This window comes from Phoxinus phoxinus (assembly GCF_949152265.1).
Source record: "Phoxinus phoxinus genome assembly, chromosome: 16".
Lineage (NCBI taxonomy): Eukaryota > Metazoa > Chordata > Actinopteri > Cypriniformes > Leuciscidae > Phoxinus > Phoxinus phoxinus.
In genome coordinates this window covers 22,148,841-22,164,933 of record NC_136891.1, presented here as the reverse complement: position 1 = coordinate 22,164,933, position 16,093 = coordinate 22,148,841, and the positions used below count along the sequence as shown (strand labels likewise).

General features: G+C 38.1%; 2 protein-coding genes across 3 annotated transcripts; both read right to left on the bottom strand.

Moving 5' to 3' along the window:
* Window positions 1-1,560: 1,560 nt before the first annotated feature.
* Window positions 1,561-3,591, bottom strand: LOC307012486 (alpha-1-antitrypsin homolog). Its single transcript, XM_079639208.1, has 5 exons — window positions 3,479-3,591; window positions 2,630-3,314; window positions 2,246-2,516; window positions 1,957-2,104; window positions 1,561-1,848 (listed from the first exon to the last, which is right to left on the bottom strand). The coding sequence occupies exons 1-5, from the start codon at window positions 3,479-3,481 to the stop codon at window positions 1,660-1,662; spliced, it is 1,296 nt and encodes a 431-aa protein (XP_079495334.1). The 5' UTR covers window positions 3,482-3,591; the 3' UTR covers window positions 1,561-1,659.
* A 2,373-nt stretch (window positions 3,592-5,964) lies between these two features.
* On the bottom strand, window positions 5,965-15,807 carry clmnb (calmin b). 2 transcript variants are annotated; one of them, XM_079583558.1, is made up of 10 exons: window positions 15,576-15,805; window positions 15,068-15,129; window positions 14,709-14,804; window positions 14,514-14,597; window positions 13,929-14,021; window positions 13,602-13,822; window positions 12,651-12,844; window positions 11,969-12,051; window positions 7,792-8,795; window positions 5,965-7,532 (listed from the first exon to the last, which is right to left on the bottom strand). In XM_079583558.1, exons 1-10 carry the CDS (start codon window positions 15,640-15,642, stop codon window positions 7,403-7,405), a joined length of 2,034 nt encoding a protein of 677 aa, XP_079439684.1. In that variant the 5' UTR covers window positions 15,643-15,805; the 3' UTR covers window positions 5,965-7,402. The 2 variants fall into 2 exon arrangements, with proteins under 2 accessions (XP_079439684.1, XP_079439685.1); XM_079583559.1 differs by having other exon boundaries at window positions 5,969-7,532; window positions 15,541-15,807.
* Window positions 15,808-16,093: the final 286 nt, after the last annotated feature.

Below are 16,093 nucleotides of genomic sequence, written 5' to 3'. Positions count from 1 at the left end.
TTTTTTTTAAATATAGGCTACAAACTAACTATTTGCAGCCATTAAAATAGTTCCGTTTTGTTAGTTATGTTTCTTATCATTTCTTTATTAAGTTAATTTAGACAAATGTTCGGTTTCTTTTTGTTTTTTTTATTGACGACCAAGCAGCCGACAGCGAGTTAAACATGTTTGATCCATTTAGCCTCTCAAATCAACACTTTACTTGGCTACAATAAAATCCATAAAACACCTTAAGCATATCACACATAGACAGTTATAGTTTAAACGTTTATTATCATTTTTTAAAAGCTGAGGCAAACTGCTCTGCTGCTCACAGTCGCAACAGCGCTCGTAAACGAAATGAGATAGCCTACACAAATCAAATAAATGGCATTAAATTAAAAACAAACATGCACATTATCTTACCTCAAAAATCAAGTCTTCACTACAGAACATGGCCATTCTTATTTCCAATAGTTTCCAACAGACTGATGAAAATAAAGTCGTTTTCAAACGAAAGCCAACAAGACAGCCCCCTAACATGGCTAAGAACAGTTACAGAGCATCGTGAAGAAAAATCACAGCATCCACAGTGGAAGGTTTTAATCCAGTCAGCCCGAACTATCTTGAACTATTCCAGCTGCGCTTAATCACGCTCGCTATACTTCTGCTGCTGGCGGGGACACTAAAAACAGCGAGCTGGTCGCGCAAATCTTGGGTCGCGCCGCCGGGAAACCTGTGTGCGTGCGTGTGTGTGTGTGTGTGTGTGTGTGTGTGTGTGTGCGCGAGCGCGAGCAGACTGTCATGTGTCAGTCATATGTCAGTGTGATAGGTTTAAAACGTCTTTCTATGTTTGTTTTTCCATCGTCAACTTCTCATATTTAATTTTAATACATGTCAAAAATAGGCTATAAAAAGAAGGATAAGCCTAAAACAGGCCCGAGGCCCGGCCCGCGTGTGAACTATGACGTGAAAATTGGCCCGAAGCCCGGCCCTAGGGGCGTAAATAAGTCGGGGCCCGTCGGGCTCGGGCTGAAATGCAGGGCTCTACGAGGTATTGATTGAACACACTGTACTGGAGGAGAAGCTCTATCGAAAGGTTAAAGGTCAAAGAGGTGAGGGGAATGAACCATGGGTTATCTCACTCTTCCCTCTGTTGTGCAACCCAAAACATGGCTTGTAAATACTACCACCACTGATACATTTAGTAAAATTTGCTTTTATGAGTTTGATTCTACTGTAAAACTATTTGTGTTAAATTACCAGCTACATTTCGTTTAAATGTATGTAAAAAAAAAAAAAAAGACAATATAATAAGCTTAAAATTTAAGTTTTTCCAGACAGCATTATGTTGAGACCAGTATTGAGAAATGTTTTGGTAGCACTTTATTTTACAGTATGTGGACTTTACACAGTGTACTTACCCATGAAAGTACTGAGTAGTGTTAGGTAACTACATGAGTTAAGGTTAGGTTTAGAAGTATATACAGTTTTTACCCAGTTAGTGGCATTAACTACAATAAGTAATATACATGCGAAACAGGAATTTATTGTGAAATAAAGTGCTGATGACACACTTGATTACAATCAAATCAACATTTATTGCAGTTTACAATAAGATCTACACAAAGATTAGCAGCCTCACGCAGAGGGCCGGCAAGTTATGTGTGGAGTAGGATCTCACACAGTGGGATCGGTGATCTTGCCCATGAAGAGGATGCTCTTGGTGCTGTCCTCTACAATCAGAACCAGGAAAGGCCGGCTGAGCATCACGGTGTCTGGTAGGGACATGGGCATTATTTCTATTGTGGTTGCAGCAGCTGCCTCTGTGCCCTTCTCATCCACGCTGAGGACTGCCTGATGGACAACCTGGAGATTGGGATCAAAATGTGAACATGACTATCAAGAGTTTTCAAATTATTTAGGTCTATCAACCATTGCTGGTGCTTCAAAAGGTAAAAACAAGTCCACACATACCCGTGACACCTTGACTTTGACTTCTTCTGTGATCCCGGAAAAATCTGCTTTGTCACCGAATGCTTCAGTTATTCCCATCTCCTGCAGAATGTCGCCCAGTTTGGAAGTTGCAGAGATGGAGAATTTGGGCATAAACAGGTCCACAGAACTGAAGGACAGAAATGTAAAATAGGGTATATCAGCTACTATGGCAAGTTCCCAAACATATTGTGCAACTAAACAACCATCAACCTTCAGGTCAGAAGTCAACTAGTAAATTAATTTGGATGTATCGATGGTATTACTGTACCTTCTGACGAGTTTTTCGTGCCAGCTCTTAATATGGTGTCTGCAGATGTATTCTTCAAGCTCCTTCATCTTCCCATCCTCAGGAAGAACGATCATCATGGAAGTATTGCCTTTGTAGGGCACCATCATGACCGTAGTTTGGTTGATACGGTCTTGATAAATGTCATAGCGGCCGCTTCTTTTCATCATGTCAACTTGCACGGTGGTGTCCTTGTCCACTTTGAAGTCAGCTTTGTGGGTCTGTGCTGCATCAAATGGCTTGTCCCACTGGCCTATCAAGACAAATTGCAAGAACTTCAGGTCAGCATCAACCAATACTTTTCAAAGATCAAATAAATGATTATTACAGGAATATCACTGAACGAAATAGAAGTTGATTTAGTACCTCTGAAGTACATATAGGTAATCAGCATCATCACCGTATCTGAGTCCAGACCCTTCACCATGCTGGTTATCTTGTCATGGGTTTTCTTGGCAATGAACTTGTTAATCTCCTCTTCAGCAATTTCAGGCTTGGAGAAGTCAACGCTGAAGGCTTCACTGCTGTAGTAGTGCTGAGCATCCTTCAGGAACTTATCCACCACCTTGAAGCCATCTCTGATGGCCACACCAGCTCCTGCCTCCAGCTGCATGCTGTCCTGGCTGTGGCCCAACATGTGGAGCAAGTGCTCATAACCCTCATCGACCTGCTCAGGCTTCAACTCACCATAACCCAGACTGCTGTATATCTGTGAATGAGTGCTGCCCTTGGCACCTAGAGCCAGCAAGCTCAAAGCCATTGAGATCCCGACCGGGGAGAAGAAAATATTTTTGCCCTGGGCAGCAGGATGGAATGCAAGCTTCTTGTAGAGAGAGAAGGCGAAGTCAGCGTTGTGGGGAGAAAGCAGGTGGCAGGCATCGCTGGACCCCTCATGGCTGGGGTGGGCTTCATCCTTCCCATGGTGGAGATGGTGGTGGTGATCGGGTGCGTGGCCACCATGGTCGTGACCTTCGTGGGGTGCGGCCCAGGCCGTTACTACCAGCAGGGCAGCAATCGCACAGCAATAAATCTTTCCCCACATTTTATCCACCTGTTTTATGACCAGAGTGGACAGCATTGTACAAACTTTGTGATTTTATACTTGATCACACAAATCTATGCTGTTGCATTTCACATTTTCACAAAATGTCAAAGAGTAGCTATTTAAAATTCTGGTAAAATCGTAGCACTTTAAGCGAAACAATTGTAACTTACCATCAAAGTCCTCTTGACAGGAGACTGTTCAGATGGAGTGGAGTCAATTTATAGTCCTTCAAGCATCAGCCGAGTACAATTTTTAAACATTAACCTGTTTCCACCCCCGGTCTGTGAACAATCACTCATGATTAGCTGTTGCTCTGTGTGTAGTGATGCAACACAGTTTTAGACTTCTGTGTCAGGGGTTTTCAGTACCTACTTAAAATGTGTTGATGGGATTTAGATTAAAAAAGTAGTCAATCAGCAATTTAGGATTGATATGACTGTCTTCCTTTCAGACTATTGATCAAAAAGTCTTCACATCTTAAGATACTGTGATAGCTTCTGCCTTTTGTTTCTCTCTGGGATGGTCAATCGAAGCACAGCTTAAAACTAACTGTCCATAATTCGTAGTTTCTCTTATTTAGGTTTTAAACAAATTTACAAACCCAAATAAGTTATTTACTGTTTACGCTCCAATTAAACATTTAATGTATGTGCATTTTCTGTTTATTTTGTGTGGAAAAGGTTCCTATAACACGACTCAGTAATTGTTTATTCATGCATAATTATTATTATTATTAATATACCCCTTTTTATTGGGTTTTCATCCACGATCAGTTCACTACATACAGAGCTTGCAGAGAGAGACACAATCAATCAACCAATGATATACTGTACTCTGATAGGAGGGTGCTTAAAATGAATACCCTCACAAGAGTCAACACCAGATCGTTCACCTTTGATGGCTGTGTACAATTGGCTGATTCGCATTGAGTGAACACCGTGCTTCTCAAGGGTCTCTGAAGTATATGTTTTTTTCCAAAGCAAACTTTGGGAGTCGGATCTCTACAAACCTGTCAGAGAGGGAAAGAAAATCAATGTCTTAGACAGTGTGGAATGTCACTTTCTCTCCATTTTATTGGCATGTTTACAACAGTTGAATTCGGAATGAAGCTTCTTGAGCTTGTTGTTTACAGAGCTGCAATTGGCCACAAACAGAATGGCTTAAGACAGCTTCTTCTGTACTGGACCAGGTTGAAGAATGCAGTGAGGTACATGTCATTATAAATTACATTATCATCATAACACATTGAATGAGAAGTCAAAAACAAGAATTTCTGTATTTCCTAGTATTTGATATGTATCCATTTGCTTTTATGGCATTAGCATTTGTACAGAGGCTGTAGACTGATTGTTCTTGTTTTCATACATTTTCTTGTGTGAAAAATACTCTGTCACCATTCTCTGTAGCCGCAAAACCATTGAATGTGCCAATCTCAATATAAATATAAATTCAATATTTTGATATAAAGCAAGACATAAATAATAATGTAGATCTATACATTTAGGCTACATGAACTCCCAAACTAACTCCTTAAGTTAGTTTAAAACCTAATAATTATGCAGATGATACAGCATGACTTGAGAATGATCAATGGAAGCAAATATGTGACCAATAATTGACCCAATTGATGTGTTGCCAATTTCCTTGTCTGATCATTGACCTGAAAATAGAGATCATTCAATTTATATCATAACATTTCTTTAATGTAAATTTAGTAAAATCTACAAACTCTGTCTTTGTATCTTCTTTCAATGTTATACTGGCAGTAGCCAAATTAGCTTTTGTTGATTTGCCGCCACCAAATAGACTGGAGTGTTGTTTTTGTTGTTTCTTTTATGCACATTATCACAAATATATATTTTTTCTTTGTCATTATGGGGTATGTAATATTTATTGATGTAATAATTTATACGTGAATTGTGTGGGGACAAAAATAAGTGTATATATTTTATATATTGTAACTAATTAATATATTTGTATCTAGAGCCACATTTAAATCGTGTTGTAAATTCTGACTATCATTATACTGAGTAAGAGCTGTAAGTTTCTTCTTTAGGTTATGGATGACCAGGAATATGTGACCTCCACAGAGGCCTCTGTGAAGATGAGAATCCAATTCATCAAACCTTATTGAGATCAGTTCATGTGAGATTCTCCATATCTTCACAAGGGCAAAGGACAGTCCAACTGAGGAGAAACAATGATTTTCCCTCTGCTTCTCGCTGCTATAAGCAGCAAACAAACCAAAGACAAGGTCATAGGAAGAGCACTAGGGCATCCATAGTAGCTTCCAACACCATTTAGCGCCTGTGTCTCTCAGGCTTGTACAATTCCCCTGGAGAAGTGAGGGTTAGCAGCTTTGCAACTATCATAATATACTGTACACATCTCTTGATAACTCACTGCTGCACAAAAAAAACACAGTTGGGGGTACACGTAACTGTCCAAACTCCTCTTTGGATCATTTTCCAAGGGAAATGTTGAAAGATATTGACATTGATTAGCGGCCCTGACCTTGACAGTAAACAAACACATTCTCAGAAGTTGTTGGCTCTCTGTAGTGAGGGCACAAATCTCATCCAGCCCACGCTTAGTCGTACATATTTGAACAGTTTGGCCTGTTTTATCTTTCCACACACACACACACACACAGTTTGATTGCTGGGACGAACTGAAAATCACTTTATTGGTGCATGTAAACATTTGTTATAAATTTCAACATGTTTATACATCTGATAAAGTGTTAAATATTTGAACAATGAGATTATTAAGTTGGCATCTCCATTAGCTACAATAAGGAAGCATTCAACTGTCAAATGATAGAATGAAGCTAAACAAACTCTTTCCACTACCTGACATTACCATCTTCTGTCAAAATAAATATTTGTATTATTTAATGCTTTTCAATTTTGTACAATATTATAGATGTCAGATTAACGTTCATGTATTCATCAAAAAATATCAAGAAACCAATTTCACATAAACAAATAAACCATAAGGAGAAAAAAAATAAAATTATATTAACTCTTTCCCCGCAATTGACGGAAATTTCCGGCTTTCCGTGTTTTCACTGTAATATGGTAGGGGGCGCTATTATGCATCTTCTGAAAGAGTGCAGAGTCTCCTGATCAAAACACAGGCGAAGAAGATGCAGAAACAAGCAATAGCATACAGATGCAAATGTAAAATAACGTACAATCATCAACATTAAACAGCATATAAATCAAAATAATGTTCCTGAATGAAATGTCAACTGTGACTGTGAAGCTTTAGTCGATCTACTCCATCTCGATCATCGTTTTGAATCTGATCCAAATGTAGTCTTTGACAAAAAAACGTGATTTTCCCAGCTTTTTGATCCAAATTTTGCTTTTTTTATGAAGCTTTCCCACATTCAAGTGTTGATAAAAATATGTATTTAGCTATAATAAAAATAATATAATAAAAATATCAAAAAGGCTGGCGGTGGCTGGCAACTTTAGATTAAAAATGCTTGTGGGTAAAGAGTTATAAATAAATAAGTAACACTGAACCTTGTTGCTCATGTCACATGGAAGGACAGTTATGTAGATATATATTAAAGGTACAGCAGCAAAAAGTCAATATTTAAAGAGTGCTGCAGGAATGAGTTGTAAAACTCAAAAACAAGTTATTTTCTGCAATAATCCAAAAGCCAGTGGTTAACATACTATTGTCTTTTTGTTAAAGGAGCCAATGTGATAGTAACTACTGGGCTGGCCTACAAAATTAGGCCATCCCTGAAGCACTTTATTTCAAAAAGTCATGCAAAACTAAATTATGACTTTTTGTTGAAAGTTTAAACACTCTTTAAGACCCATGACATGCTCTCGAATGTGATACAGACAATCCACATAGTCTACTTTAAGTCTGTAACTCTTTCAACTGTAAATCCTGTATGTGATCTAAACCTATGACTTGTGATCTATGTGATCACTTTATTAAAAGGGCAAGTTTTAGCACTGATCCTGACTTACAAACAGTGAGAAGGAGATAAACTGAGTTTGCGTGTGAGGAGGCGCGCACAGTATTACACTTTGTTCAACTCTCCTTATAATTATATTGCTCTAGCATTGCTAGTTTTTACTTAATAGACTGAATATATCCAGGTGAGGATATATAAGGCAGCAGTAGGCGATCATCCAGAGGAACAGAAGCACATGTAGATTTTCCAGCTCATAACTAGTTTGGTCACGATCCCCGTTCCTAAAACACAGAAAGAGGTGGTTATTGGTTATTTTCAAAGCAAACAGGCTCATTGGAAAAACGTACCTTTGGCAACATTTCTGCAGAATGATATTACGCTTATTGCATGTTTCAAAGTGAAATGTCTAGTGAGTGCCATTAAAAACATGTTCAGTTTTATCCAAAACAAATTAATGTAATTCTGCAGTGAATTGTTTGTATAGGTTGTACAGATTTCCAATGAGCAGGTAATAAAATGTATGTAAAATATAATCCTAACCTCAAATGTGAAACTGCAGGTTCTTCGATTATTCTATCCAAAACACTTTGATCTAAAAAACAGTTTTGCTCATATTGGTCATTTTCTGATAGACTATCATTCATTTCGCAGAGGAAAAGGTCCTCTCTAATTTTCTCCTTATCAAGATCATTGTCCACTTGCATATGATCAACACAATCCCTGCAAGTCAGAGTCAATACATCCAAGTAAATACTCTCCTTCATTTTGAATGAACAGTCTAAGTCCAAACGTTCATCAACAGATGATCTGGCAGTCTTTTCAGTGTTGTCTATACCAGTTTGATTCATTGACAGAGAGTCACAGTCCCTTTGGGACACATGGATGTCCTTGACCTGTCCCAGTGTGCTTTCATCTGTACCTTTGCTATCACATGACATCAATACATCCGTGGGTTTTTGACGCAATGAGTTTCTATCACTTCCTTGAGATTCAAGTGTACTGACAACATTTATATCAAACTCCATTCCCTGTGAATCCATGACTGTGTTTAATTCAAAGTCGACATTTGACACTATTCCCGCTTCTTTATGATCCAGCTCTAAGATGTAGCTGTATGCGTCCTCCTCGTCTGAATCCAGCATTGACATCGCATAAACGGCTTTTGAAACCTCAGAACTGTTCCCATCATCCTCCAGGTTTACCATCAAGCCTTTTTTCCATGCTACGGAGTCGCGACACTGCCCTCCAGTGGAGTCTGAGAAGGATTGTCCAGTTGACCAGCTGGAACTCTTCATGGTGAGGAAATGTTGAGGTATAGCAGATAAACCCACAGGGTTGTCTGAAGGACAGATAGGAAGTGACTCTGAGCTGAGCTCTTGATCTTGTTCTTCTTCAAGGCAGGTCTCAGAAGGGTTATGAAGGCGTCTCAAAGCTTCAGCGGAGACATTAGATTGTGACACACAGCTAACCGAATCAATCCAAGGTCTGTCCCATCTTTCAATGGAGTTTGGTGTGCCTCTAGAGGAATCTGTTGACGCACTGTCCTGCGAATCAGTGAATCCAATGTGATTAGCAATATATATTTCTCTAATATAAATGTTTATTTTATTTTATTTTATTTTAGTTTGATTGAGAATAAAATAATATGTTCCATGGTGTAACAATAGCTTAATTTTGTATGTATTTCCCACCTTAAAAAAGGTATATAAAAGGCAATTTCCACTTTTTGTGGAATTGTGACATAACCGAGGCTTTATATCTCACTAGTGTACATTTTTCTCATTATAAATATATCTCCCATTTGTAACTTTATTTCTTACAAGGTGGCTTTATATTGGCACATTACATATAACTGCAACTTTATATCTCTTTATCTATTTTAAACTTATACCTTATTTACTCTAAAGAGAGCTTCCATATTTATAAATATTTTTGTAATATTGTAATTGTAATTGTTTTTGTAATTGTAAGCCTTGACTCAAGATCTGTTGACCCTAGTCTTTAGCAACTAAATTATGCAAAATAAAAACATTCAAAAAAAATTTATTTAAACCAAAATCATTGATGGTTTAACCCCCCCAAAAAAACTACCGTATTTTCCGGACTATAAGTCGCTCCGTAGTATAAGTCACATCAGTCAAAAAATGCGTCATGACGAGGAAAAAAACATATATAAGTCGCACTGGAAGTCACATTTATTTATAAATTTACTTCACAAAATCCAAGACCAAGAACAGACATTTAATCTGGAAAGGCAAGTTATTCAACTACACAATAGCACACAGAACAATAGGCTGAATAGGTGTCCGGCATGTTAACGTAAGGTTTCCCGCAGCACTTTGGAACTAAGGCGGCCGCCTAAGCAACACACGACTGCCACCTTAACTACGTCGTCAAAAACATTTATATGAGTGATATCCGCCATTTTACTCTGTCCTATTTCCCGCCGCTTTACTCGGGCCGGGCCCTTGATCTAGAGACGGTTGGCGCAGGACTAGATTTGATGGCGGAGTGCCAGCGCGGGCGGTAGCCTAATGCACTCACTCTGTGTGTGCGGGCTGCGGGAGAATAAAACAATTAAATAGAAATATCTATGAATAAAACATATAAAAACTGATAAATTGTTATTCATCTGTTGCAGAAACGCAACAAGAACAACTAAAACAAAATAGAAACGATTTACCGGCCAGAGTTGTAACATGTTTGCAGCGTTGAGCGATGTAGCCAATCACATGTGTTGATTTCTTGAACGCAATGGCCAATCAGAAGCATTTAAGATAGAATCCCCTCACCGCTCAAAACAGACTTTTTGTTCAGTGCTGAATTCTGCATGCTGGCAAATCCTCTGATTATAAAAGATATTATGAAAGATTCATTATGCAGCCAGCTTCATTGATAATAACAGAGATGTATGAGATCGCGATGAACTGATGTCAGGAATTATTAAGGGAGCGCACTTTGCACGCATTCAGTCATGGCAAACCATGCACGCAGCCTGCTTGGTTTTATGTTAAATTAACAGTGGTTTGTGAATGTTAATGCTTTAATAACAAATAATTTATTAGGAGCATTTATGCTGATGTGTATGGTGGTGGCGACACGTAGGCTAACACAAAGTTAAGTTAAGATACACATAGTTAAGTTACACCTTAACTAACACATTTTCTGCGGGAAACCCTACACAATAGCATAAAGAACACATACCTGGGAGGCTGAATAGTCTAAATTAACATAAGCCAGCGAGTCCAACAAGTTACCGGTAAGCAAGTTCATCAAGCTCCCACGATCTCATTCCACAACAATGAATCCATTGAATTCTTCCTCTGTGTCACTTCTAAACAACTCCGCTAACTAGAGCGCCCTCTCGCAGCTGTAGACGGTAGTGTTTCTCTTGGTTCATCTCAGTCAGTATGAATTAATTTTGATATATAAGTCGCACCTGACTATAAGTCGCAGGACCAGCAAAACTATGAAAAAACGTATAGTCCGGAAAATACGGTAAACAAAAAAACACTAACTGGGCTCTGAAATGCCAGTAGGATCCATTGATAGACAGTAGTGATGCGCGGGTCGGCTTTTTTTCCAACCCGCGGGTCCGCATTTATGAAATTATTTGGCCCGCCCCAGCCCGCCCCGCACCACTGTATCTATTTTTACAACCCGCCCCGCCCCGCACCCGCGACCATTAAATAGACATGCGTTGTAATGGAAATGAAAACAGCCTTTATTACAGCCTGAAAGTGCAGAAACATCGCCATGTTAACTGACAACAACAGACGATTATGAATATGAATTAAATGAACCATAAATCAGGTCATGTGATAAACATTTTAAACATTTACAAAGCACTTCACGTAGCCGAAACTGCTGTTGTCTCCTGCTGCAACTATTTCTGAGAACCGGTCCCAAACATTAGATTTAGCAGCCTGACCTTCTTTTCTTTTAATGATGTAAATTCCCGACCTCAATATCTCCCTCACCTCGTCTTCCATCTCCACTTTTATTTCTCCTTATTTTATAGCTGGCGGTGGGAGCTGTTTGGCGCGCCGCTTTCGTGACATCGCGTGACGCCTGGGCACATCACGCAATATACATTGCTGCGATCTTCATATTGTAACCTTATCAAATAACCTAATAGAATATGAAAATATATATTCCCAAATATTTAATATAGGCTGACATTTTTTAATTTTGTTTTTAATGACCCGCCCCAACCCGCCCCGCAAATAAAGCGACAATTTCTTTACCCGCCCCAACCCGACCCGCGGGTAACCTGCGGGGTCCGCGGGTTATGAGACGGCGCGCATCACTAATAGACAGTATTTCCGACATTTTGGAGTTGAATTATACATGGATGCATTTTATTATTATATTATGCATTATGTATCACATATGCTGTCACATTTGGCAAAATCTAGTAATTTCAATAGGAATCCACATGATTGCCAATTTAACGTGAAGGCAAAATTTCCCCGCACAAATTCCTCAAAGGGTTCACATTGGTCACGAGAATGTACAGAGTTGATCAAGTAACACCTGCTTGGTTAGAAATTCTGCTAAATTAATCTATTGTGACCACATGTTGAGTCTTCTTGACATATCGACTCACAATAATGTTACCATTCCAGATAAACAAGTCTTAGTTAGCTTCACCTGTGACTTCATATGACCGGCCTTATTACGCAATCATTCATATGAAAGATAAACATATCCTCACCTCACCATGGCCTGGGCAACATTCAAGAAACTGGGCTACATAGGTGATGACCGACTGCTCATCTGGTGAATACACTACAACATCTAGTGCAAAAAAAGAGAAGAAAAGGTCAGGTCAAATAACCAAACACACCTGCTAGCGGTCTGGTTGCTTGAAGATGAATCCCACTCAAAAAGAAATCCTGCTTATTTGATATCCAGTCACAAAACTAAGAAACAATACAACACTTCGCTACACAATATTCACAGAAAATATTTACTGTAGTACAATAGTTCTGCAGTGAAATTCTGGGTCTGCTCATGTGACCCTAGGAGGCACAAACAATACACAGCTTCTTCAAGTAAAAGGAAGCTGATTGTGTGTGGTCCTGGCAAACCCTACGTTATGGAGACAAAATGGCAATTATGTACCCACAAAGATGGGAATATCTTAAATCATTGTCCTTGTGGGGAAATTTTTTGGTTACAAAGTAATGTTTTTTTTTTTTTTTGATGTGAAAAGTTGTATGTGATGAGTAGTTTTAGGGGTAGGGTTGATGTAAAGGGATAGAATACACAGTTTTTACAGTATAAAAATCATTATGTCTGTGGCATGTGACTATGTCATGACGTGTGTGTGTGTGTGTGTGTGTGTGTGTGTGTGTGTGTGTGTGTGTGTGTGTGTGTGTGTGTGTGTGTGTTACCATCTGGATCCAGCAGTGGATGAATCCCCAGCCACTCATATGCTGTTGAGAAGGCTGTCTCCATGTTTAGACGGGGCTCAGAGGACAAAGCTTTCCTCATATCCACAAATTCAGGACAGAAGAATTTAACCAGAGCCAAAAAAGCCATTCCGCTCCTCCAGCTGTTACCAAAATCATGAATTTCTACCCCATATCTGAAGGAAAAGATTGAAACAGCATTTTCTAACATTGAATACATTATGGAAGTCCATCCAACTAATTAAAGGCATAGATAAAAAAATAAAATAAAACATATAATCGTTTAGCTGCATGTTGTTCCAAAACTGTCTTTATTCGGTGTAAGTTAATGTTCTTTTTTCATAAAATTATACTTGATGTGGACAAAATGGATGCAAAAGCACCATGAAAGTGGTCCATGCTCCATACAAAGTCATCTGGTAGTATTGAGTGAGCAACAGACTAAAATTCAAGTTATATTTACTGAATATCTTAAGATCCGGCCATGACATCCTTGGTGTGTTCATAATAGTTCATGAAAGTAGTGACGCTTTATTTGGAATAAATTGTTATTTTGAGTTATATGTTTTCAATCGATCGTTTAAACTGCTTCACAAAACCACTCTGAATGATTTGTTTACGAAGTTCAACACAGATTTGAAGTGAAAACAGAAAGCTACTGCATGGCTTTGAAAGGAATATAGCGAACACAAACGATGCTTTTGTAGTGTTTTGCATCTTTTTGAAGCTTAAAAGCGTCAGTCTCCATTTCAATTTCAAGGAAAAGAGCCGGAGAGTACATTCTTCAAACTGTCTCATTTTGTGTTCCACAGAAGAAAAAAGGTTTGGGACTACATGAAGGTGAGTAAATTATAACAAATACAGCATTATACCAATTTGCATATCAACAAACACATTTGTCTTTATTGTGGCTGAGTAAATTAAATGACTTACTTTGCTGTGCAGTTTTGCACCCAGCTAAGCAGAGTCTTTATGGCTGTACCGCGGTACTTGAGATTGTGAGATGACCTTTTGCCTTTTGAGGGTAGAGTGCCGGATATGTCATCTCCAGGTGATACTGGAGAGCTACGACCTGAAGAATCACTGCCACAAGGTAATGACAGCAGACTGAAGGTGGAAGGGAATTTCTCGAGGTGTCCTGTAACCTGTTTAATCTTCAAATGGTAAAATAATTTAGCCACAATAACTCATTTGATCAAACTCACTTACAAGAACGGTGGAACTATTTCATTACCGTTACACAATGTTAGTGTGCTTTACCTGATAGTATACAATGATGTTCCAAATTAGCCTGAGAACAACTGAAGGATTGCCATCAGCAATATCATTAGCGTCAATATTTATAAGACTCACCTGTGTGGAAATAATACAAAGATTACATTTGAACATGACATGGAGGAAAAATAGATATTGATGGCTGTGTTTTATTAATTAGTTCCCTCATTGTAGTTAAATCGTTGTCTCGTACTAATCATTTAACTTGTTTTATTTTAAACAACATGGCCATTATTTACATTTTTGTCATAATTTACTCACACTCAAGTTGTTCTAAGCCTGTATGAGTTTCTTTCTTCCTTTGTTGAACACAAAAGATGATATTTTAAAGAATGTTGGTAACCAGACAGTTGATGGGCCCCATTGACTGCCATAGTATTTTTTTTTTTCTACTATGGAATTCAATGGCAATACCCTCAACTTGAAGGCGAGTAAATTATGAAAAAAATTCATCCATTTTGGACAACTATCCATTTAACTAAAAAGAGGGAATTAATTATAGGCCATGATATATTTCCCACACACCATGTACAGGGATTCACATAGGGAGAAAAAAAAAATAGGACTTACATTTCTGTCCTCGAGGAAATTCAAGACCTTCGTAATATTGTTTAGTCTGAAGATGTGATGCGGGAATGGCCTGAATCTATCAAGCTGAAGCACATGAAAAACGCTTCTTATGTGTTTAGGAAAGCCAAATTTATGTATGACAGATTTATAGTGATCAAAAGTTGTGTCTTTTCAGTAAAATATGTGATGACAAACCATATTACAGCCTGACAGTTCCTCTAGAAGAGCCATGAGAACCTTTCCATCTTGAACATCAGTGAATAAGTTATTAACCTGTAATAGTGGGTCACACTACAACACAGAAATACACTTAAATGAAGTAGACATGACAGTTAATGACTACTTTTAAATGTACAGTATGTTCATTTATCATTATTAATATACAAACATGCTGACATTTTTACTAAAACAACACCTTAATTCAATGCTTTTGTTGTAGTAATAGGTCTACTCATGGGAAATAATAGGTCTACTCATGGAAAATATTATGTAAACAAAGGTATAATTTTAAAAATCATATGTTGAATGGACAGTAGAAATAAGACAATTCTCACTCTCTTCAAATGCATGTTTATCCACTTGGTAAAAGTTCTCTGTTGGACTGCCTGCTTCTCCTCTGGAAACAAAGAAATCAAACTTTCTGAGTCAACTTTTGTACATGCGGTCATTTCAAAACATTGTAACAGGTTTAGAGCAAGTGAGAACAGGTATAAGCAGGTTCGTGTTCATTTAGAAGACATGCACTGAGTGAAATGAAAGAGGAAGTTTGTCTTTAAAAAAAGTTCCATTCTATTTTCAGACTTGTTTTTTTCAGAACGCTGTTTTATTTCCATTTCGGTCATTTTGTATTTATAATATAATATAAAATATGAAAAACACGAAATTATTTAGCTGTACCAGAACTTGAAAATAGAATATATATTATGATACAATGAAGCAAACTTGCCATTTAAAACATTGAGTAATCATAAAAATATCCACCCACAATTCTTTAAAGCATACAGATAATTCATTATAAGAACTGTACCTGTGAATTATGTACACCGTTATGGATTCTTTTACCTTGGGCTCTTTTCGCGCATTTCTTGTCTTTAACACGTCCATCTCTCTTACTTGATGTTGAGGACATCCTGAACAGGACCAAGAAAACTTCGTAAAGTCACGAATATGCTCCAAGCATAGCTGCAGTGACGCCACAAGAGAGGATTTGAGGAAATCAAGTCGTCGGGTTTGAGAAGAGTGTTTATGAGCGTCAAGTCCTGCCAGTACACGCCCGTCTCCTCCATACACCTGTGACAGCTCCTGCAAATCCTTCACTGCCTCAAGCCAATATTCAATACTCATTCATAGTCATACTTAAACTTTTATGTGTTGACATTTCACCTATTCACTTTTAACAAATAAAACATGTGGATGCTTGAATGGATGGTTTTGTTCATAATATAACTATCATTTGAGGGTTTAAGTTTCTTTTCTTTTCTGTAAAAGAAAATCTTAATCCTCATCATCAAAGGATATTTTAACACTAAGGGGCCATTTTCAACTAAAACCTGGAATGGAATGCGGTTTGGCTGTTTGTT

Coding starts and splice junctions, on each gene's coding strand:
- LOC307012486 (XM_079639208.1), bottom strand. Junction 2,517..2,629: donor TACCTATATGTACTTCAGAG/GTACTAAATCAA, acceptor TTGTCTTGATAG/GCCAGTGGGACAAGCCATTT. Junction 2,105..2,245: donor CACGAAAAACTCGTCAGAAG/GTACAGTAATAC, acceptor TCTGTCCTTCAG/TTCTGTGGACCTGTTTATGC.
- clmnb (XM_079583558.1), bottom strand. CDS start 15,642: ATGTCCTCAACATCAAGTAAGAGAGATGGACGTGTTAAAGACAAGAAA. Junction 13,823..13,928: donor ACATCATTGTATACTATCAG/GTAAAGCACACT, acceptor TACCATTTGAAG/ATTAAACAGGTTACAGGACA. Junction 12,845..13,601: donor GTGCAAAACTGCACAGCAAA/GTAAGTCATTTA, acceptor CTTTTCCTTCAG/ATATGGGGTAGAAATTCATG.